Consider the following 24577-nt stretch of genomic DNA (forward strand, 5'->3'; position numbering starts at 1 on the left):
TCTCAAAAGACACCTAAAACATTTCAGATTCAGTATAACAGATGAATAAGGATATGTCATTGTAGAGAAAACATGAATCTACATATGGTAAGTTCCAATTGACAATCTATTACACAGCCAGAGGCAGCTTACCTTCAAATTATAGTAACCTATAAGACAGATGTGATTGAAGTTGTTCTCTGAATTTTTAACGGTCCTATATGTCTAATACCAACACCTTCAACTTGTGGAGAATAGTCTTCCAGTGACATCTACACTGCTTGTAGCATCTAGAACAGTGTCAAGAACAGAATGACAAGTAGTAAAAAGTATATCTTGAGACTACCAGTGTATGAAAACAGATATTTACATATTTATATATCAATATGCATATTGACATCTATATTAGATAACTAAGAACAAGAATACGTCCGGGATCGTCTTCTGCCGCACAAATCCCAGCGGCCGATTAGGTCCCACAGAGTGGGCCTTCTCCGGGTCCTGTCGACTTAGCAATGTTGTCTGGTGGGGCCCAGGGGAAGAGCCTTCTCTGTGGTGGCCCCGGCCCTCTGAAACCAACTCCCCCACAGAGATCAGAACTGCTCCCACCCTCCTTGCCTTTCGCAAGTTGTTGAAAACCTACCTCTGCCGCTAGGCATGGGGAAATTGACATCTCCCCTAACTACTTTGGTTTACGTATGGTCTGATTGGGCTGTGTGATTATTTTATTATAAGGGTTTTTAAATTGTGTTTTTTAAATATTGGATTTGTACATTGTTTATTATTGTTGTGAGCCGCCTCGAGTTTCCAGAGAGGGGCGGCATACAAATCTAATAAATAATAATAATAACAACAACAACAACAACAACAACAACTATTATTATTATTATTATTATTATTATTATTATTATTATTATTATTATTATTATTATTATTATTATACAGGGGGGAAAGGATCACAAATATTACAACTGTTCAAGAAAGGCTGGTGGCTGAAAGTACTATCCTATCCAGTTCCCTTCATTTTAGAACAAGAAAATATTCAACCACAATGGTTTTGTTTACTAATATTTAGCTTCAGCTTACTACCATTTAAACCTTTATTTATAATGCCCGTTGCTTAGCATACATTTCTGAAGTTAGATTGTGTGTGCAGTTCTCATTCTGTACACATCATCAAATCAATTATTTTAAGAATATTGAATTATTGGTATAATGCAAGAAGTACTAGAATTTGAAGGTTTTCCACCTATCTTTTTGTGCTTTCTCTTGGAAAGTCTATAGGGGAGATGTACCTTGAATTTAATTGAAAGCAAGTGCTGTTCTTATCACAATGGGCAGCCTGATTTTATATGACTGGAGGATAGAGGAGAGCTGTTCAAGTGAACACTGTTCCCTTTCAAACCACTTAATTGAATGTGCAAAGGCAGGCTGAATGTGTAGTCTCATTCTTTTCTCATTTCAATCCCTCAAATGTCTGAGAAGAGCTTATTATTATCATTGAGAACCAAGTAGTCCTTTTAGAAAAGATTGTCTATGATTACTTTTAGTCTTAAATAAGTGCATCTGAGAGCAGAGAATAATAACAAATCTCTTCTTCTAAGGTATTGCAAACCAAGGTGACCCTAAAGAAGATCTATGCATGATAGATGTTGATGTTGATTATGAGAAATACAAAATAAAAAATGAAGATACTGATCCTTCCAGCTCTCAAGATTCTTCCCTATATAGGGTAGTGCTGTCCAGGTATGAAGTCATGCTTGCCTGAAAATACCTTTTGACTTATCTAAAAATAAATAAGAGGGAGGACTATTTCATGTTACTTATTATGAGAAATCAGCAATGAGTTGTCAATAATTAGAGTTCTAATACATTATCCAACTCACTAAGTAGCCATTGAAGGCAAAGGTAGGTATATTTCCCAAATATGCACATGTTACACCAACACTCCGCAGTCTGCATTGGTTGCCGATCAGTTTCCGGTCACAATTCAAAGTGTTGGTTATGACCTATAAAGCCCTCCATGGCACCGGACCAGATTATCTCAGGGACTGCCTTCTGCTGCACGAATCCCAGCGACCAGTTAGGTCCCACAGAGTGGATCTTCTCCAGGTCCCGTCAACTAAACAATTGCCCCCACCCTCCTTGCCTTTCGTAAGCTACTTAAAACCCACCTCTGCCATCAGGCATGGGGGAATTAAGATCCTCTTTCCCACTAGGCCTTTACAATTCTATGCATGGTATGTATGTATGTATGTTTGGTTTTTATATTAATGGGTTTTTAATCGTTTTTAGTATTAGATTACTATTGTACACTGTTTTATTGTTGCTGTTAGCCGCCCCGAGTCTCCGGAGAGGGGCGGCATACAAATCCAATAAATAAGTAAGTAAGTAAGTAAGTAAGTAAGTAAGTAAGTAAGTAAGTAAGTAAGTAAGTAAATAATAAATATTAATCTATTAGAGTCAAAGGTGTTACAAGATAAAGTTGAGATTTTTTCAAGTTAAGGCCAAATCCATATTGCTGTCTTGACCAAAATATGAAAGTGGTTTGCTATTATTGTTACCAGGATTTTTAAAAAACTTGTAAGACTATATCCTTGGGATATTCCACTGGTTTCTCACCTAAATATGAATAGGCTATCACTGTATAGGCTATCACTGTATATATCACTGTATAACATTTTAAAACATCATGCAATATTGGTCTAGCAAATTTAGGACATCTAGGCTTCAACTCCCAGAATTCGCCAGCCTACATGAGAAGCCTTCAACTAATTTAGATTTTTCTTCTACTTCTTATAGCTAATGATGGTAGTGATGATCATGATGATAGAATCTTGTCTTGCTACACACCGAAACATAACAATTTCACTTAATTCCTTTTTATTCCTTTCTGTAGAGATAGATAGTATACTTAATTAAGAGGACAATTGCACAGTATTTGTCTTTAATAAAGAGTTGGAAATGGTCCATTTTCATTAACATTTATAGAAAGGCAGAGAAGCCTGAGGATTCTGGAGATTGTGTAATTTTGTTAATTACAAAGAATGGGACACATGTATATAAATGTTGCGTATTGTATCCATTTTCTTTAGTGAATTGCCTGAAAGAGAAGAAGGCGAAGGAGAAGAAACTCCAATTTTCAGTCACTGGGGACCCCCACAAATGTATGTTGATGAATATTTCAGTATTTCTTTTGCCTTAATAATAATTTGAGATGTTGATCATTAAGTATAGGAGAAGAGAAGCAATACACCTCTCTTGCTGGAGGCACTTTGCTTAATCATTGGGTATGTTATACCATCTAGGAAGAGTAGTTGACAATAGCTCCTTTGCCAAAGGCAAAATTAATATTTATCAGGTGTTCTGATGAATGATCTTATATCAGTTCCATTGAGTTTTTACATAATTTATTGTAAGGCTGTGTTTGGCATTGGGAAATTTGGAATATTTCAGTTGTTTCCGGTCTCAGCAAAAAACAAAATCCGAAAGGTTCTTACATGGTGAATTGATTCAGCTAACCCATTTTTTCCTTACTTTACATAATCTGGATACTGGTGGACCTCCTGATTTTTACAGTAGCTTCCTTTCTTTACTTCTTCATAGTCCTTATTTGGAGTCAAGCAAATAGGTAGCAGCTAAAGGGAGGTAGGGAGAGGGAGGAGTTAATGAAGAATGGTTAGATACACAATGCTTGAACCCCAAAACAGTGGAAGACAGCTGTGCAATCACCGGTCCATCCCTGATTTTCCCAGCATCTTTCTTTCTCTAACTTGATTTTAGATTCACCATATCTACTGGCCTACTGACCTCCAATCTTCCCTGAGCTACCCAATCTCCATAGCTTTTTTCTATTCTTCTCCAAACACATCTGCCTGAATCATGGGCATGACAGAACTTTTATGTTTCTTTGTAAACATATTTAGATTGCCCCAAACTAGCTATTCTATGGATGAAATCTTTTACTCTTGTCTGACTTATGTTGTAGTTTTCATTGCCTCTTGACCCCACGCAGGGTCCATTCCATTTTGTTGATAACAAGGTCGAAATAGATCTATACTAGGCTCCCTTCATTTTTCACTTATCAGCAAAAATATGTGTATGAATATGTATATATGTGTATGTGTATGTGTATGTTTGTGTGTGTGTGTGTGTGTGTGTGTGTGTCTGTGTGTGTGTATGTGTCAAGTTCAGGCTGGTGCTTTGGCTTTGTGCTAGGGTGAACAAAGTGTGATATAAGCTGACTTACCTCTATAAATACTGGTGGGTGGGTGAGAGTGCTGGCTCAGCTGCTGCAAGCTGTATTGAAACTTCCTGGTTAGTTGGTGGGGTAACACCTTGAGTAATTGATGCAATTGATTTTTGCTGATTAGTTGATGTTTGAGGATTAGGGGTGATATCCTGAGTAGTTATCCTGTATAATACTGTTTTTATCGTGTTGTTGTTAGCCGCCCCGAGTCTACAGAGTGGGGTGGCATACAAATCAAATAAATAAATAAACAAATAAAGAAACAAACAAACAAACAAACAAATAAATAAATAAATAACTACATACATACATACATACATACATACATACATACATACATACATAAATACATAAATACATAAACACATAAACAAACAAACAAACAAACAAGAGAGGGGCTGCATACAAATCTAATATATTATTATTATTATTATTATTATTATTATTATTATTATTATTATTATTATTATTATTATTATTATTTGGAGCCTGCAGACTAGTCAGTTGTTTTGTAATGTATGTCTGTGGTGTAACATCCTAGGTTTTGGTTTGGCTGCGAGTTTGTGGTATGGTCATGTGTTTGTTTGTTTGTTTGTTTATTTATGTATTTATTTATTTATTTATTTATTTATGTGTTTGTTTGTTTATTTATTTATTTATTTATTTGTTTGTTTGTTTGTTTGTTTATTTATTTATTAGATTTGTATGCCACTCTGCTCTGTAGACTCGGGGCGGCTAACAACAACAATAAAAACAGCATTTAACAAATCTAATATTTAAAATAACTAAAAATGTCAGTTTACTTTGTGTGCGTGTCAGTTTGCTTTGTGTGCATGTCAGAGGGTGGTGCAGCAGTTGGAGACACTGCTGTGATTTGGCTTCTGGATGGTGGTTGTATTTGGTCTGTAGGGTGGGTGTAAGTTTGGGTCTGGTGAGGGTGATTGGTGCCTTAAAATAAGAAATGCTTAACTTTGAGCATTTTATAGTACAGTCCAAGAGCTGTAACTCTTGCTGCAAAATTATTAGTAAAGTTGAGGTCATTTCTTCATAAGCAGCTTGTAGAATGGTCATTTCCTCTAATTTTATTATCACATTAAATCTTATAAACAAATATAATGTGACATGATTTGAAACCGAAAAGGAATAATTAAGGAAGCTAATCGTATTTATCCATTCATTCTAATGTGATTTTCCTGACTGTACATAGAATTGATGCATTCATATAACACAGATAATAATCATCACATATGAAAATGGCATGTTTTATTTTAAAAGGCATAGATTTCATGGGGCTGGGTGAGGCTTGGTGTTCAGTGACTGTATTTATTAATGCATAGAGGGTCATGAACTGCAGTGAAGAAAATTAAACTAAAAATGTCAGTTTGCTTTGTGTGCAAAGCATTAAAAGCATTAAAAGTAGGCAGAGAGATCAGATGTTATGGCTTATTTTTATTTTCCTGAAACTTTAAAAGGGTTGGATTTTAAAACAGAATTAATTCAGGGAAGACTAAAATGCAATCTGCAGCCGTGGTCCACTCACATTGTGGTCTACCTTACAACAAACCAGAAGCTTTGGATTTCTATTAGGTCACAGATTTTAACAAAAATCGTGAAGCTCCAACTTCTTGTATTCAGAAGCATTCTTTCTCCATACAGAATTGAAATTTTTCGGGAGCCTCATGTTCCTCTTGGCATCAGTATTGTTGGTGGACATACAATTATAAAACGCCTGAAGAATGGAGAAGAACTTAAAGGAATATTTATCAAGCAAGTTTTGGAAGACAGCCCAGCAGGAAAAACAAAGGCTCTCAAAACAGGAGATAAAATACTTGAAGTAAGTTCAGAGTTCTTAAAAAATCTGTAGCTGACTGCATCTGCCTGCTTGAACAGGCTCAATTTTTAAAGAGATTCTATTGACCACAAATTATAGATTTAATAAATACTAAATATTTACAGGCTAACTTTAGCTGTTTATCTTATGTGTGCATACAAAATAATTTGATGGCAACCAAAATTTTTACTGCCACACCATTTTGTTTCAACATCGTTTAGTGCATATTTATTGTTGTGGTTGGCTCTGGGCCAGCTCCTGCCCCAAGGAATGTGGGGGTGGATGTGGATAATCTTCCCAGTGTCAAAGGCCTGTTTTACTGCTGACTGCTTCGGACAGCAAAGTATCGTCGGAAGCAGGGAGTGACTGTGAAATGAGACCCTCAGAGGGGGTCATGGCCGACAGCCGATTAGGAAGCAATTCACCCTCCTCCTTATCTACACTGGACTCTGATGAAGAAGCATTTATAGATGCACGCATGCGAAGGGCCATGAATAGAAGAGAGCAGCTACATAGGTATTACAAGAGATAAGAGAGTTCACCTGTGCTTGGGTGTGGTTCAACTAATTAGGGCTGCTGTTAAATGGGCAGCGTGCCGGCTTCTCAGTGTGGAAGATTATCTGTTTGTGATAGTGGATGTGGCTTGACTCTCCGGATTCTCCAAGGACTCTGTGCTTTGATATCAGGACCCTGAACGTAAATTATTGTTAAACGTGTGAGTTGGACGACGTCTGAAGGAGAGTAGCTGTGACGACTTCACAGCTACTTGTTAATTGCTTTGAGTTTGTTTTTTCTGTTTTTTCACTGCATTCAAGTCAGTTTGCTTTGAAAGTGAGCCCTTTGACTACAAAAAGGGGGGTTTGCTTCTATTTTTCTGTGGATAAAGAAAGTATTCTTGACTTTTCACGTGTGTGTGTCTGTTTTCGCTACCTTTGCATTTAATTAGAGGCTCGTGCAGAGAACCAGCAGAATATTTATTTATTTATTTATTTATTTATTTATTTATTTAGTTAGTTAGTTAGTTAGTTAGTTAGTTAGTTAGTTAGTTATTTGATTTCTATGCCGCCCTTCTTGAGGCAACTCAGGGCGCTGTAGAACAATTGGGTGTTCTGGGGTGGAGCTCCATTTTCGCTACCCTACTGCGTTTCCCCCTTCAGGCCGTAGCCCACTTCTGATTACCTACTATATAAAGTATATGTATATAAACGCACACACAGCTCTTCTAAAATTATACACATTCAACCTCATTTACTGTGATAAGAAAAACATACCCAGAGCCCAGAAGGGGAAAAAAGGAAAAAAAATCAAAGTTTTGTTACCGATACTGTGTACCTAGCCAAAATTTTGCTACTGGTACTGCATACCTGACCGTACCCATAGGAGCCCACCACTGAAAATAATGATAATATAAGATATAATTGTGGTATTTGAATTGACTGGGGTTTTTTTTTTTTTTTTTTGAATGGGCTGGCCTTATACTCTTTGGAGAACTACAAATGTCATTTATCTACATGCGAAGAGACTAATAAGTCCTAGTAGAAACACATGCATAAATAAAGAATTTTTATTTTTGATTTATTGATGACAAGGAGACTAGAAAATTAGCTCACTATTCATGGGGAATTTCTCTTTTGGGATCTTGTAATGGAATGGTTCCTGAAAAGGAGGTTATTTCCCATCGGTTATCAGGATTTCTCTGTGGAGTGGTGCAGTGAAGAGGAGAGCATCTTAAAGCCAAGAGCAGAGAATAACAGGAAATACTACTGCTGTCAAAACACATGCAGTATTAGGAAACCAAATATGCATGAACATAAAGCAAAACGATCAGCTTGAAATAGAAGTTTATTAAGCTCACTAAGGAAAATAAATTTAGCATACTGTTTAACATGGCTTTGAGTTGAATGAATAAACCCAGTGTTATTTTTGTTTTAAAGTCCAAGAATTCAATCTTTTAAAAAATGTTTAATTTTTTTACTGATCTAATTGAAGTATTTCTAAATGTCTTTGCCATTGATTTAGATATTATGTTGATGCTGTGAGTGAAATTTTAACCATGGGACTATATCTGTTATTTTAACAAGGAAGTAAATCTAAATGAGCTCATTTCTCTGCAGGTATCTGGAACAGACCTACAAAATGCTACTCATGAAGAAGCTGTGGAAGCTATCAAAAATGCAGGCAACCCCATTGTTTTTGTGGTGCAAAGCCTATCAACTCTTCCAAGGGTAAGTTATCTCCACATATTTACTTTCTATAATTTAATTTTGATGGAGAATGGATTCTAATGTGTGAGGGGGAAAAATATGGAATCCCAGCGGCCGATAAGGTCCCACAGAGTTGGCCTTCTCCGGGTCCCGTCGACTAAACAATGTCGTTTGGCGGGCCCCAGGGGAAGAGCCTTCTCTGTGGCGGCCCCGGCCCTCTGGAATCAACTCCCCCCAGAGATTAGAACGGCCCCCACCCTCCTTGTCTTTCGCAAATTACTCAAGACCCACCTTTGTCGCCAGGCATGGGGGAGTTAAGATATTCCTTCCCCTAGGCCATTACAAGTTATGCATGGTATGTTTGTGTGTATGTTTGGTTTTTTATAATAAGGGTTTTTAGTTGTTTTATTAAATTGGATTGTTACATGTTGTTTTATCATTGTTGTTAGCCGCCCCGAGTCTGCGGAGAGGGGCGGCATACAAATCCAATAAATGAATGAATGAATGAATGAATGAATGAATCAATCAATCAATCAATCAATCAGTCTGTATCTAGACAACTATATTTCTAAGAAATAGCTTTTGTTTGCTTCCCCCCTTTTTTTCTTTCTCTTCATTTTGATTCATTCACTCCTTTTTTTCCCTGTTAAGATCCATCCATCCATCCATTCATTCACATTTGTATTTTGTAGATAGTTTCAGTAATAAACTCTAAGAAAAAGAAGGGCGACAAGGATCAGGACACAGAAGAAACTGAAAAGGTAAGTGAAGTCTCTCACTTTCCAAAACCCTAGATTTCTTTCAGTGGAAGAGGGCAAATAATATTAGATCTTATATAGTAGACATTTTTCTGACATGTTCTGAAAAGATAAATAAAATTTGCTTCCAATTACCCTTGATCTTTATTACTGTTTATAATATTATATGTAAACATTGAATAACATTAGAAGTCAACTGTGAGTGAACTAAAAATAATAAATGATATGAAATAATATGAATGATTAGGAAAGTTTAGAATAGACCTGTTTCCAGAGTAGACCACTCTAGAATATTTAGATTATATCTACTTTAGAAGTGTACTATTTCTAGAAAATCCTTTACGAAGAGGTTTATTTCATTCTAAATTTTAACCCACTTAACAAGGCAATAAGCCCCAATGAACTAATTGGCACTTACTTATACACAGATACCTGTTGGCTTTGAGTGTGTGTGTATGTGTGTGTGTGTGTGTGAGAGAGAGAGAAGGGACCTTGGAGTTCTTCTAGTCCAACCTCCTGCTTAGGCAGAAACCCTACACTACTTCAGACAGATGGTTATCCAACATCTGCTTAAAAACTTCCAATGTTGAGCCATTCACAACTTCGGAGGCTAGCTGTTCTACTGATTAATTGTTATGACTGTCAGGAAATTTCTCCTTAGTTCTAAGTTACTTCTCTCCTTGTTTAGTTTTCACTCATTGCTATTTCTTCTACCCTCAGGTGCTCACTATACCCTCTATACCCTCTCTAAATAATATGCTATAAAATAAAATATATACAAAAGTTATTTTTAACTTTCATCACAATAATAAACAAATTTAATAACACTTCACTTTCCTTTAAGGTTGAAAAGATATCTCTTCCTCCATATCCCATCCATTATCTACAAGCAAAACTATAAAACATCTACTTTTCAATCCTGCTGTCAGCAAAAGTCAGGCGTGAAAGACCAGATCTACCCATTAAGATTTAATTAAACTGATTTATTGCTAATAAAACCCTATGCATAGGAATATTCTCAACTAATTGTTGGCACATGCTTAGAGTTAGATAAGGGTCAATGGCACTCAAGGGGAGAGGGACTTAGTTATCTTTTGGGTACTTAGGGATTCTAAGGGATTTGCTCTGCCAGTCCTTCGCCTACAAAACATCCATGAAAACTTGTCAGAACATAAATAAATAAATAAATAAAAGCCATTTTAATTTTGATTAAATAAACCAATTTTATATTTTTTCTTTTACTTCTAAAAATCTTTGATTCTGACCTCATCATCTCTCAGCAGTCAAACTCATGGAAAACTGATATCCTATGTCTCTTTGCAAGGAGCAGCCGTCCGGATCAAATGTGGGTGATCTCCTGTCTTCTCTTTATCCAGAGAGGTTGTCAGGAGCCAGTCTACTCACAAGTTAGAACAATTAATCAATGGAACAGCTTGCTTCCAGAAATTCCAACACTGGAAGTTTGGAAGAAGACATTCTCCAATGCACTTGCAAGGAGAGTCCAGGATGGGTAGTTCTCAATCTGATTGGTCGGGACTGAGTTTAATTTTAATATTAGGCAGGCACCGCCCCCCTTAGCCCTCCAGTCTAAAAACTCAGTCGCAGTAAAGGGACTTAGAGTTAGTTTTCTCTTCAATAAATATGTATTTATTGTGTTTTTATATGTATTAATTCTTCTTTTTCTTTTTTTTCTTCTTGCAGGTGCAGTTGGGGGGATGTTTTCCTCATGCAGCCCTGGATTTAAAACCTCCAGTGGGTTTCATCCAGGGACTTGCTGCTCCTCCTTGGCAAGCCGGTTTTTTGGAGTGAGCACCCGGGGAGACTACCTCCGAGGTAGACCCCGGAGGAGAGGAAGAGGTTGACGCCTCGGGAGGGTCCGCCCCGCCCGTTGCGAACATACCTGGGATCGCTGATATGCCTAGGGAGGCTCTTCAGCAGGGGAGTGGCTCCGCGCCCCCCCCCCCTCGCCCTCGACATCGACAGAGGATAAATGGATGCCGATTGGCAGATAAATACCGGCGGCAGGGGAAGTATCGGCTGAAGCCATTTTCCCCCAGGCGTTTAGAAAGAGCCAAAGGACGGGCTGGTCAGAGAAACTTCCCGCCCGCCTCCTGGGTAATGTCGCGCCGGCCATCTTGAGAGCCCGAAATTGAACGGGCAGGCAGGTTCGCGCTCGGCGAGCGTCTCTGGTTGCCAGGACAACGGTCCGGCGGCCATGTTTTATGACGCAATTTTCGCCGGAACGCCTTAATCATTCCTCAATTGGCGCCAAGTGTCTCCTCTTCCCGGGGCACGCAGGCGCAGTAGCCAACCGAGCAGTTACAATTGGCGGTCTTTATTGCTAGCGTTTGCGAAGCACTACGATTCCGATCGGCGATTTCTGTGAGTAAATTGAGGAAGCGCTTTTATACTATGGCTGACCAGTCAATTCCGGCCGGGGAGGAGGCCAGCGTCACCAGGCCTACCACCCCCAAGATAAAGCCTCAGAAGCAGAAATCCTCGCAGGGGGCAGCTCTTAGAGAGGCTAAGAAGCGCATTAAAGCGCTAGAGAAGCAGTTGGAATCTTCTCAGAGGGCTAGGGGTCCACCATCTATGTCTGCCCAGCCCCTTATTACCATCCCTCCGCCGGTCTCCCCCGTATTTGCTCCAGGGGTTGCAGGCTCGGCATCTGAGAGGGATTGGTCACCGGAGAGGTCCTTCCAACCCTCTCCCTCTTCTAGGCCCGAGGCATCCACATTTGCAAGACAAGCAGCATGGCATTCCTCCTACTCTGCTCAACAGCCAGTCCTTCCTCGCGGTGGTCAGGCACAAACAGCCACTTTCACCCCTACGGCTGCTGGATTGCGCACGGCACAGGATGCCTGGCAGAGTATGCCCCAGGCCTTACAGGACCTTGTTGTCAATGCCTATACGCAGGGTCAAGCAAGCGTGGCTCAACAACAGCCACCACCTGCGGGCCCTATTCCATCGAGATTCAGGGACCCCTGGCTGGCTCCAGTTTCTCCTTCCGGCTTGGACCCCAGGGATGAGGATGAATTTTCCAGAGATGACTTCAGCGAGGTGGAGGACGAGCTCTCTGGCGATGACCAACCACCGGAGCTTCCGGCTTTACCTGGCCTTTTCAAATCCGCCCTTTTCAAGGTCCTGTTGAACAAGGCCAAGATGACCATTGACCAGGCGGGCGAAGGAGGTCAAGGTGTTCCTTCGGCACCAGGTCAACCTTCAGGGGGCCTCTTCGTGTTCCCGATGCAGGAGACGGTTAACGTACCTTCTTCTCATTTGTTTCTGGAGACTGTGCAACGGCCATGGGAGAGCCCTGCAACGGGGCAGGGCCCGTCCAACCTGGACAGACGTTTTTACACCTTTGACCAGGCTATGGAGGACCTTCTGGAGTTGCCTACCGTGGACAAGCCGGTCACCAGCCTGGTCTCCAATGCCCTTGTCCCTTCGGAATCTCAGGAGGGGTTAAGGGCCGAGGACAAAAGGGCGGACAATGTTGTTCGCAGAACCCATCAAATGGCGTCTTGGGCCGTAAGGGCAGCCTCGGCAGCCTCCTTCTTTAATCGGGCTACGCTCCTCTGGATTAAAGACATCCAGTCCAGAGTCGATCCACAGGATGCGAGAATGCGCCAGGACCTGAATAAGCTGTTAGCGGCCACTGAATTTTCCGCGGACGCAACAGTCAATGCCGCTAAGTTCGCCTCCAGAGCGATGGCCTCGTCGGTCGCCTCCCGCAGACTCATCTGGCTCCGGAATTGGCAAGCCGACGTGAAGTCTAAGTGGGCCCTGGCTTCTTCCCCGTTCAAGGGCAAGAAGCTCTTTGGAGACATCTTAGACGATGTATTGGTGGAGGACAGGGACAAGAAAAAGGTGATGCCCAACTCCACCAAGAAGCAGGGAAGGCGTTTTACTCCCTACAACCGGAGACAGCCCTTTCGGAACGACTCCTCCTCGACCAACAACCAAGGGTCGAGGTCCTACTTTGCTGGATCCTTTGGTCAGGGCTCCTTTCGTTCCGATAGGAACCAACAATATGACCGCACTAGAGCTTTCCAGGGCCGACGCCCCTTCAGAAGTTCAGGCAGGGGGTACAGAAAAACTAAGTGACTTTCCCGCGGACACCCCTCTGGGCGGCAGGCTAATCCACTTCTCGGACGTCTGGTTAAACACCTCATCGGACCCCTGGGCGACTGCCACGGTTTCTCAGGGCCTAAAAATAGAGTTTCTATGCCCTCCTCCTTGCCGCTATCTGCCTTGTCGTGCCCCCTTGGACATTCCCAAAAGGAGGCTCCTATACCAAGAGGTAGCTCACCTGAGGGCGATAGGAGCCATCGAGGAGGTCCCTTTGCCTCAACAGGGTACGGGATTCTACTCGGCTATTTTCTTGGTTCCAAAGTCGTCAGGGGGGGCGCGGCTCATTCTGAACCTTCGAGGACTAAATCGCTACGTAAAGTACAGGAGGTTCAGAATGCACTCTCTACGCTCCATTCTGGCTGCCATCAGAAAAGGGGACTACATGACATCTATAGACCTAAAGGAGGCTTACCTCCATGTCCCCATTTTTCCTCCTCACCGTCAATATCTGCGCTTCTGTCTAGATGGGGCCCATTTTCAGTACAGGGCCATGCCCTTCGGGCTTTCATCGGCCCCAAGATCATTCACAAAACTGCTAGATGTCCTAACAGCTGGTCTCAGACAGCGATCGGTGCGCCTACTCGCCTATCTGGACGACATCGTGATTCTGTCCAGAACAAAGGACCTGGCATTACAGGACTTGCACTTGACAATTCAGTCGCTACAGGATCATGGCTTTTCGATCAACTTCGAAAAGAGCCACCTGAACCCCACGACTCGGCTGGCTCACCTGGGAACCAATATAGATTCCAGGAAGGGCCAGGTCTTCCTGTCCCAAGAGAGGCAATCTACCATCAGGGAAATGATTCGAGGCCTGGCGTCACAACAACACCCTCAACTCTCCTTCCTCTCCAAGCTTCTTGGGACACTGGTGTCATGCATCGACATCGTTCCATGGGCCAGGTACCACCTACGCTCCCTCCAGTGGTTCCTTTTACCGTTCCAGAGAAGGAAGATCAGTCACTCACACCTACGGGTGCGTCTAGACTCCGGGGTTCGGCGGTCCTTACAGTGGTGGGTATCCCCAGCCCTATCAAAGGGTTCCCCCTTTCTGGAACGATACCCTCTCACGATGACAACAGACGCCAGTCTGACGGGCTGGGGGGCCCATCTTTCATCAAATTTGGCCCAGGGCCGCTGGGATCCATCGGACCTGAGAAAAGTCAACATCAATTTCCTGGAATTGAAGGCAGTTTCCCTAGCTCTCCTGAGTTTCGCAGACCTGATAAGGGGTCAGCACGTCCTAGTCCGAACCGACAACGTCTCTACCCGGTCTCACATCAACAGACAGGGGGGGACTCGGTCTCGACGACTGATGAGGGAAGCGGAGGTCCTGCTCAGTTGGGCGGAGGTCAATCTAGCTTCCCTGTCCGCGGAACACATTTCAGGGGTGGAGAACGTGTGCGCGGACTGGCTGAGCCGGGAGACCTTGGACCCAGGGGAGTGGATGCTGGACCACACTATTTTTCTGGACATTGTACGCAGGTTTGGGAATCCAATCCTAGACCTGTTCGCTACGCACAACAACTCTCAACTCCCACGCTTCTTCTCCCGCTTCCCGTCACCGGGTGCGGAAGGGGTAGACGCCCTTCGACTACAGTGGCCACCAGGACTTCTGTACGCATTTCCGCCGACCTCCATCCTTCCCAGGGTAATCCGGAAGATTCTGGAGCAACGGGCGGAGGTGCTGCTGCTGGCGCCCTACTGGCCGCGCCGCAATTGGTTTGCGGACTTGATGCAACTGTCAGTGTCACCCCCCTGGAGGATTCCGGACTGCAGGATATCTCTCTCTCAGGGCTCGATCTCCCACCCAGAGCCTCAATGGTGGCAGTTGACCGTGTGGAGATTGAGCGGCAACACCTAGAACGTCATAACTTACCAGAGTCAGTTATCAACACTATTCAGGCCACGCGCAGGCCTTCGACAAGACGAATCTACCAGACAACCTGGGCTTCCTTTTCCAGGTTCTGTGAGGAGCGGGAGGTGGACCCACAAAAAGCTTCCCCTCCCTTGGTCTTAAGTTTTCTTCAATTGGGCCTAGAAAAAGGGCTAGCTCCCAACACCTTACGTCGCCATGTGGCCGCCTTATCCACTATCTTAGGCGGGGATGGTTATAGGTCCCTCGCCAGACACCCTTGGATTAGGGACTTCTTGAAAGGGGCCGCCAACATCAGGCCACCACCAATTCATCGCTTCCCATCCTGGGACTTGTCGTTGGTGCTTCATGCCTTAACGGGGCCTCCATTTGAGCCGTTTCGCCATATATCGCTCCGTTTGTTAACAATCAAGACTGCCTTCCTGGTGGCGATCACATCTGCCAGGAGGGTCTCTGAAATTGCAGCCTTTTCTACTAGGGAGGACCTTTGTAGATTTCACCCTGACAGAGTAGTATTAAGATTGGACCCAGCCTTTCTCCCTAAGATCAACTCTACCTTCCACAGGGCGCAGGAGATTGTGTTGCCTGACTTCTGTAGCCATGGGACTCATCCTTCGGAACTGCGGTGGCATAAGCTCGATGTGAGACGAGCTTTGAAGATTTATATCCGCAGGACCCAGGGATTCAGGATTTCGGAGGCCTTATTCATCTCCTTTGCATCTAGGTCCTTGGGCACTAAGGTCTCGTCTAGGACGATAAGCCGTTGGTTGTGTGACTGCATCAGGGAGGCTTATCGATCTAAAGGATCACCTGTTCCACAGGGACTTACCGGACATTCCACACGCAGTACGGCTACCACAGCGGCCTGGAGGACCCAGGCCTCTCTAGAGGACATTTGTAGGGCAGCCACTTGGGCGGCTCCGTCTTCATTCATCAGACACTATCGAATTGACTCCTTTGCTTCTGCGGAAGCAGCCTTTGGGAGGAGGGTGTTACAGCGGGTGGTTTCCTTCTCAGAGCCCCCGGTCCGTCCTTCTCCCTCCCTTAGTTAATATCTTGGGTATATCCCATCCTGGACTCTCCTTGCAAGTGCATTGGAGAAGGACCGTTGAAACTTACCTGAACGGTCTTCTCGATGCACTGCAAGGAGAGTCCAGACCCGCCCGAATACGGGACCGGGGTCCCCTTGGAAGGTGATGGGTTTTTGGTTGTTTGGAAGTTTTTGATTACCTGAGGGTTTAATAAAATAAGTTTGTTAGCTTTACTGCTCCTTCATTTCCTTTAGACTGGAGGGCTAAGGGGGGCGGTGCCTGCCTAATATTAAAATTAAACTCAGTCCCGACCAATCAGATTGAGAACTACCCATCCTGGACTCTCCTTGCAGTGCATCGAGAAGACCGTTCAGGTAAGTTTCAACGGTCCTTCTGTTGAGACAATGGATAAGCATTTGTCTGAAGTAATGTAAGGTTTCCTGCCTAAGTAGGGGGTTGGACTAGATCTTTGACCCTTGATCTTTGCCACAGTCATTGCTCTGCTTTTGCAGCAGCAATTTTTCTTCAATTCGTCAAACCTCCTCTGAACGTCCCAAAAGTAAAAACAAATTGTGAGGTAACGTGAGTCAAGATATAATTGATTGATTGTGGATAGATAATGACCTATAAAGCCCTTCATGGCACCAGACCAGAATATCTCCGGGACCGCCTTCTGCCGCACGAATCCCAGCAACCAGTTAGGTCCCACAGAGTTGGCCTTCTCCGGGTCCCGTCAACTAAACAATGTCGTTTGGTGGGACCCAGGGGAAGAGCCTTCTCTGTGGCGGCCCCGACCCTTTGGAACCAACTCCCCCCAGATATCAGAGTTGCCCCCACCCTCCTAGCCTTTCGTAAGCTCCTTAAAACCCACCTCTGTCATCAGGCATGGGGGAATTGATACTTTCCCTCCCCCTAGGCTTATAAAATTTATGCATGGTATGCTAGGATGTATGATTGGTTTCTAAATTGGGGTTTTAAATTAACTTAAATATTAGATTTGTTTACATTGTATTATTATTGCTGTGAGCCGCCCCGAGTCTGCGGAGAGGGGTGGCATACAAATCTGATTAATAAATAATAAATAAATAATCACTTTTCTTCAACAAGGCTAGGATCTCTCTTTATTCTCTATAAGAAAATTAATGTAAGCTAGGACGAACCTTTAGAGCTCTTGGTTTCCCTTCAAAAATATGGAAATTATTACTTTCGTCGTGTGTGAAACAAAAAGTCTGGATCAATGTGTCTAGCTTTGTATGACTAATTGGAAGCAGGGATGATTTAAACAGTCACATTTCATTTTTCCACCCCCTTTTCTGTATTTTTAATCATCTTGCCTGATGCAGTGTTCTTGGGGCTTTGAGAGCTTGCATACTAGTTTATAAATCTTGAGCTGTACTAATAAATGTATTGCTATAATATAGAATGGATGAGCTCTCCTTTCCCAAGCTTTTTTTAAAAGATACTTTGAATAGTCCAAACTTGGTCAAAATGATTGGAAAACCATTTCTGATTTTTAAACCAATATGCATTACTGGATGAAAACAAATAACATGTTTGAAAATGTTAGTACAGTGTTCCCTCGATTTTCGCGGGTTCGAACTTCGCGAATAGTCTACAGTTTTTCAAAAATATTAATTAAAAAATACTTCCCATTTTTTTTCACTATAACATGGTTTTTCCCGCCCGATAACATCATATGTCATCGTCAAACTTTCGTCCGCCTTTAATAAATATTTTTTAAAATAAACTTTAATAAATAAACATGGTGAGTAATAATCTAAATGGTTGCTAAGGGAATGGGAAATTGTAAATTTAGGGGTTTAAAAGTGTTAAGGGAAGGCTTGTGATACTGTTCATAGACAAAAATAGTGTATTTACTTTCGCATCTCTACTTCGCGGAAATTTGACTTTCGCGGGCAGTCTCGGAACGCATCCCCCATGAAAATCGAGGGAACACTGTATTCTACTGGTAGTTCTTGACTTACAACAATAATTGAGCCCACAATTTCTATTGCTAAGACAGTTGTTTTGCCTTACTTGACCATCTTTCCAGCGACTGTTGTTGAATGAATCACTGCAATTATTACTATTATTATTATTATTTATTAGATTTGTATGCCACCCTTCTCCGAAGACTCGGAACAGCAATTGGTAAGTTAATAACATGGTTGTTCAATGAATTTGCTCCCCCATTGACTTTGCTTGTCAGAAGGTCTCAAAAGATGGTCACATGACCCTGAGACAATGCAACCACCATCAATATGAGCCAGTTGCCAAGCATCTGAATTTAGGTCACATGGAGATGCTACAATGGTCATAAGTGTGGAAATGATCATAAGTCCCTTTCTTTCAATGCCATTGAAACTTCAGTCACTAAAAAATAGATGTAAGTCGAGGACTACCTGTATTTAAATGAGCTACTCTTCAGCAGAGAGCATTTTATCTTTCACATTTCAGGTTCAACAGTGGTGTTTTTCCATTCTAGGTTTCTGTGAGGTCAACCATAAAGTTTCATAATGATGACTTTGCCCCCAAACTCTAGTCTGCTGCAAGCAAAATGGGCAATACAATACATTTTATAAGGACAGACCATTAGTAGCGTAATGCAGCTTTTTTGATTTCTATATGTTTATGCCTAGAGAAACAGAGTACCATTCTTCTAAGACTTTTGAGGAGCTATTTGAGGAGAACATGAAAATCTTGCCCTCTGAGCCTCCTACAGAAAGAAAGTCAACAATACAAGGGTTATCCAGAAAGTAAGGTTACAACGCATGTAGCTCTTGCGGGGAATATTCATGGGGGAAGTTGGTATTACTATCATATAGCGGGAAGCCAGTGGAAGAGAATGAGCAATATCAATACTCAGTAGATCATTGACTAGTGTTGTTGTGAAGGTTAGAGGTGAGCGTCCTCGTTCCATTTCCTTCCAAGTGTGAAGTGTGCATTGTAATACGCTACCTGAACGCTAAGGGCATGAACGCTGCTATGATATGTGCCCAAGATTTGTGCGCAATGGGTGCCCAAGATTTTTTTTGCTGATTGCTGAGTTTAAAATTTTTTGGCTGAAGGAGAATGGGTAAGGTGCCACTGCATTGGTTGACGTTTGCTTTCTGGAGTATAGTGATAAGCCCAAGTTTCATCTCCTGTCACTATTCAGTTGAGAAAAGCCTCACTTTCAATGTTGAAATGGTCAAGAAATTGTTAGGTGGCACTGATTCTTACTGATGCTTCAATAAGGTATATGGTAATATGGTAAAGGGTTTAGCTTTACTAGATAAATGGTCAAAGCAATGGAAACTGCAGTTTAATGTTTCCAAATGTAAAATAATGCACTTGGGGAAAAGGAATACTCAATCTGAGTATTGTATTGGCAGTTCTGTGTTAGCAAAAACTTCAGAAGAGAAGGATTTAAGGGTAGTGATTTCTGACAGTCTCAAAATGGGTGAGCAGTGTGGTTGGGTGGTAGGAAAAGCAAGTAGGATGCTTGGCTGCATAGCTAGAGGTATAACAAACAGGAAGAGGGAGATTGTGATCCCTTTATATAGAGCGCTGGTGAGACCACATTTGGAATACTGTGTTCAGTTCTGGAGACCTCACCTACAAAAAGATATTGACAAAATTGAACGGGTCCAAAGACGGGCTACAAGAATGGTGGAAGGTCTTAAGCATAAAACGTATCAGGAAAGACTTAATGAACTCAATCTGTATAGTCTGGAGGACAGAAGGAAAAGGGGGGACATGATCGAAACATTTAAATATGTTAAAGGGTTAAATAAAGTCCAGGAGGGAAGTGTTTTTAATAGGAAAGTGAACACAAGAACAAGGGGACACAATCTGAAGTTAGTTGGGGGAAAGATCAAAAGCAACATGAGAAAATATTATTTTACTGAAAGAGTAGTAGATCCTTGGAACAAACTTCCAGCAGACGTGGTTGGTAAATCCACAGTAACTGAATTTAAGCATGCCTGGGATAAACATATATCCATCCTAAGGTAAAATACAGAAAATAGTATAAGGGCAGACTAGATGGATCATGAGGTCTTTTTTTGCTGTCAGTCTTCTATGTTTCTATGTTGGGTACCCATCACAGTAGTGTTCAGGTAGCATATTACAGTGCACACTTTGCACATGGAGGGAAATGGAATGTGGCCGCTTATCTCTAACCTTGACCACAATGCCAGTCAATGATCTACTGACTACAGGCACTGCTCGATCTCTTCTGCTGGCTTCCTGCTACACGATAGTAATACCAACTTCCCCCGCGAACATTCCCTGTGAGAGCTACGTGCTTTGTGTTAGATATTTGCCTGGGTGACCTACCCAGACAGAGTAAAAGTCAAAAGTTCAGATTTGTTTATTGCATGTTGATTGGTTGCCTTTTTTTTGGTGCTTAAAATGTATCTTTGTAAAACTGCCTATTGCTGGGCTAGATTGTATAAATAGGAGAACTGTCATTGTATAGAGCTCTCAATATTCCATTGCTTCTTGACTGAATTGACTTCCTTGTCCTGTTAGCAAATAAACCTTGCTTGATTCAACCTTGCTTTGAGAGTTATTACACTTTGTAACCTTACTTTCCGGATAACCCTCATACCTGCTACTTACCCAGAATGGCAGGCTGGAAATTAAGACAAAAGTGCTAGGCAACAAGGAAATAATCCTTACCTGGCTGTCCTCCAATTCAAAAACCTCACAAATATAAATCCGAGCATCTGCTCCTTTTCTAATTTTCGTTTTCTAGTGTTTGTTTTAGTCCATTTGAACTATCTTGCCCTCTGATCAGGTTCTTTGAAACTTCAAATAATTCAGCCACTCTAATAGCAAGACAGCTTTGATTATGCAAATCTGCTGACTGTACCTTAATCCCTCACCTGATTTTCACTTGGGTGGCTCCAATTGACTTTTAAGAACCTTTCTTCTCCTCCTCTAATCCATTCTTCTTAAGATGTTTATGCAGATGACTTTAGAGGAACCAAGGAAAAATATTCTTACAATTCTCTGATTTCCCCCCCTGCTTTTTAGAATTGTAGCTTTTTGTCTGCCAGACATATTTGTGATTTGATTGCAGGTAGTCTTTAACTTACAACCACAATTCCGGTTGCTAATTGAGACAATTGTTTAGTGAGCTTGGCCCCATTTTATGACCTTTCTTGCCAGAGTTGTTAAGTGAATCAGTGCAATTATTAAGGTACTAACATGGTCGTAAAGTGAATCTGGCTTCCCCATTGGTTTATCAGAAGGTCATGAAAGATGATCACATGGCTCTGGGACATTGTAATCATCATAAATACGAGCCAATTGCCAAGTGTCTGAGTTCTGATTCCATGACCATGGAGATACTGTAATGGTCCTAAGAATGAAAAAGGTCATAAATTACACTTTTCAGTGTCATTTACTACAGAGCAGTCACTAAACAAAAGGTCGTAACTGTACTATTCTTAAATGCTAGAAGTTGGAGTTCAACCATTACTGCCTGTGGAAAGGTTTATCTCGAGACTTTGTTTGGTGCCTCTTGTAGAGAAGTTAGCAAAAACTTCAAAAGAAAAGGATTTAGGGGTAGTGATTTCTGACAGTCTCAAAATGGGTGAACTGTGCAGTCAGGCGGTAGGGAAAGCAAATAGGATGCTTGGCTGCATAGCTAGAAGTATAACAAGCTGGAAGAGGGAGATTATGATCCCACTATATAGAGCTCTGGTGAGACCATATTTGGAATACTGTGTTCAGTTCTGGAGACCTCACCTACAAAAAGATATTGACAAAATTGAACGGGTCCAAAGATGGGCTATAAAAATGATGGAAGGTCTTAAGCATAAAACATATCAGGAAAGACTTCAATCTATATAGTCTGGAGGACAGAAGGAAAAGGTGGACATGATTGAAACATTTAAATATGTTAAAGGGTTAAATAAGGTCCAGGAGGGAAGTGTTTTTAATAGGAAAGTGAACACAAGAACAAGGGGACACAATCTGAAGTTAGTTGGGGGAAAGATCAAAAGCAACATGAGAAAATATTATTTTACTGAAAGAGTAGTAGATCCTTGGAACAAACTTCCAGCAGACGTGGTAGATAAATCCACAGTAACTGAATTTAAACATGCCTGGGATAAACATATATCCATCCTAAGATAAAATACAGAAAATAGTATAAGGGCAGATTAGATGGACCATGAGGTCTTTTTCTGCCGTCAGTCTTCTATGTTTCTATGTAAGTTCCCTTTTTGGAAAGACTCGGTGGTTAAAGATGCTGAGCTTGTCAGTTAGAAAGCTGACATCCCAGTTCTGAGACCCAAGCACTGTACAACAGGATGACCTCCCTTTCCTACTCTAACTCTCCCTATCTAGCAAGTCGAAAGCATACAAATGCAAATCGATTAATAGGAACCACTTTGGTGGGAAGATAATAGCTTTACATGTGCCTTTGACATATTTCCATGCTGGCACATGAACAGTCTGTGACTGTTGATGATTGTGACATCCGGCCATGAATGATGAGTGATTGAGAGAATATATGTGTTTTAGTGGGGTTTTGTTAATGAAATGTTTTATACTGTTTTAGAAATTGTTTTTTATTTGTTGGAAGCCGCCCAGAGTCCTTTGGGAGTTGGGCAGCATATAAATAAAATTAATTAAATAGATAAATAGATTACACTGACTCTTTTGTCAAGAAATGACGATTAACACTGAGCAACCCTAGAGTTGGACACAATTGGACAGGGAAATTTTTACCTTAAATCTTTATGTGGATTTCCTCAAGTTCAAGATATAAGTTTTAAGTTATAGAATGTCCTTTTTCTTCTTCTTTAATTCTAATATTTTGGTGTCATCACAATAAGCTTTTTCTTACATCAGTGTTTAATCACCTAGAGCAGGGATAGGCAAAGTTGGCTCTTCTATGACTTGTGGACTTCGACTCCCAGAATTCCTGAGCTAATCATGCTAGCTCAGGAATTCTGGGAGTTGAAGTCCACATGTCAGAGGAGAGACATCTTTGCCTACCCCTGCCCTAGAGGTAATTGAGTACACATATTTGCAGGGAAGTTCTTCCCAAGACCCGCATGCACATTCAGCCATTAATGGTATAAACATCCTGGAGCTGTGCTATTGAGACTGCCTCTATGGGGGCTTCCATGAAGAAATTATTTATTTGTGTGTTTGTTGAAGAAATACCACTTGTCACTGAACTGGCTATATATCATGTCTCTGAAATAAGGCAGACCACCAGCTAGTTTTAACACCCATTTCATTGGGTGTGAAGATAGTACTCAACAGATTTCCCCCCTGTGAATAAAACTCAAATACTGCCCTGCATGAGTCCCTGGGCAGAGATTGTAGTGCTAAATTATGCAGTCTTTTGGCATTCGTAACATGGATAAGTAGTTGTATGGGTAATGGTTTCTTTTCTACATGAATGATTCCGTCCCTGGTGTAATAATAGTGCAAATGGGTGTTAAGTTCAAAAGCTAATGGAATACATGACTTCTGGAAATAATGACATCAAATATAAATAGGATGTCATTTCCCCCATCATATTCCTGATAATGTTGGATTTGGTCAGCTGGAGAATGACAAATAGGGAAAATGTCAAGGATAATCCGATACATTATTGTGTAGATATTCTTCAGTTGACCATAAAATTATGTTCAGGGCTGGTTATTTCCATAGAGTAAGGTAAAATCTTGATTATGGCTGAGTGAAACCATAGACAACATTTCCTAGAGAGGAAGCTGAGTCAGAAAAATAATTAATTTTTCCTCTAGATTCTGAAGACTGGATTTAGTGGGCTCAGGTGATTTAAACAACACAGCATACTCCAAGGAAGGCAACATAAAGCAATCATTTTCATAGCACATATGAAAATAGTATTCAGATAAAGGTGCTGAATCTTTAAAACAAAACAGCTGCATCCAAATTGAGTGGATTGACTCATTGCAAATTAGTTTTTATTGTCCTCCATAACAGCTGTTGCTACAGAAAGCAGCAACACAAGCTTGAAATCAAACAGGGTTAGATCTGGTTAGCATTTAGATGGGAAACCAGAAGGAAATTGCAGCTGGATATTAGACTGAGAAGTAAAATAACAGCCAATGTGAAAACTGGTTGTTAACAGAAAACTGACTGGCTGATTTGGGGCCAATCCCTTTCTTTCAGGCAACCCAACTCACAGGGTTGTCATTGTGGAGAAAACAGGAGAAGGAAGGATTATCTATGTTGATGTCTTGAGTTATTTATAAAGTAATAATAACAGGATATTTAAAAAAATAGTAGTTACACCTGCAATTCAATATGATAGAGGTTTTAACTTTTATTTTTAGAATTCATTAACTCATTTAATCTGTTGCTTTTTAACGCCTTTAACTCCCACCTAACTTTAGGTAGGATCATTTGTCTAGAGTGCTGATTCATTTCCTCTGTCCCCAAAACGTGGAAGTTTGTTTTTATTTTCTTTATTTTGATGCTACTTTTGTCTTAACAAGATGACATTTATTTTATCCCGATTTACAATCACTTTCAGTTT

General features: G+C 41.4%; 1 protein-coding gene across 8 annotated transcripts in view; it reads left to right on the top strand.

The window, feature by feature from the left end:
• Positions 1-24577, top strand: part of PATJ (PATJ crumbs cell polarity complex component) — a 206103-nt gene that overhangs the window by 82158 nt on the left and 99368 nt on the right. For 7 of the 8 annotated variants that reach the window (XM_070746039.1, XM_070746045.1, XM_070746040.1 and 4 more), the window contains exons 22-27: positions 1584-1725; positions 3075-3146; positions 5885-6062; positions 8174-8284; positions 8956-9024; positions 18172-18213. In XM_070746039.1, coding sequence (XP_070602140.1) covers positions 1584-1725; positions 3075-3146; positions 5885-6062; positions 8174-8284; positions 8956-9024; positions 18172-18213 — 614 coding nt within the window. The remainder of the gene's footprint in view (positions 1-1583; positions 1726-3074; positions 3147-5884; positions 6063-8173; positions 8285-8955; positions 9025-18171; positions 18214-24577) is intronic. The other variant, XM_070746046.1, reaches the window with a different exon arrangement.

The sequence above is a fragment of the Erythrolamprus reginae genome, chromosome 3, assembly GCF_031021105.1.
Source record: "Erythrolamprus reginae isolate rEryReg1 chromosome 3, rEryReg1.hap1, whole genome shotgun sequence".
NCBI classification, from domain to species: Eukaryota; Metazoa; Chordata; class Lepidosauria; order Squamata; family Dipsadidae; genus Erythrolamprus; species Erythrolamprus reginae.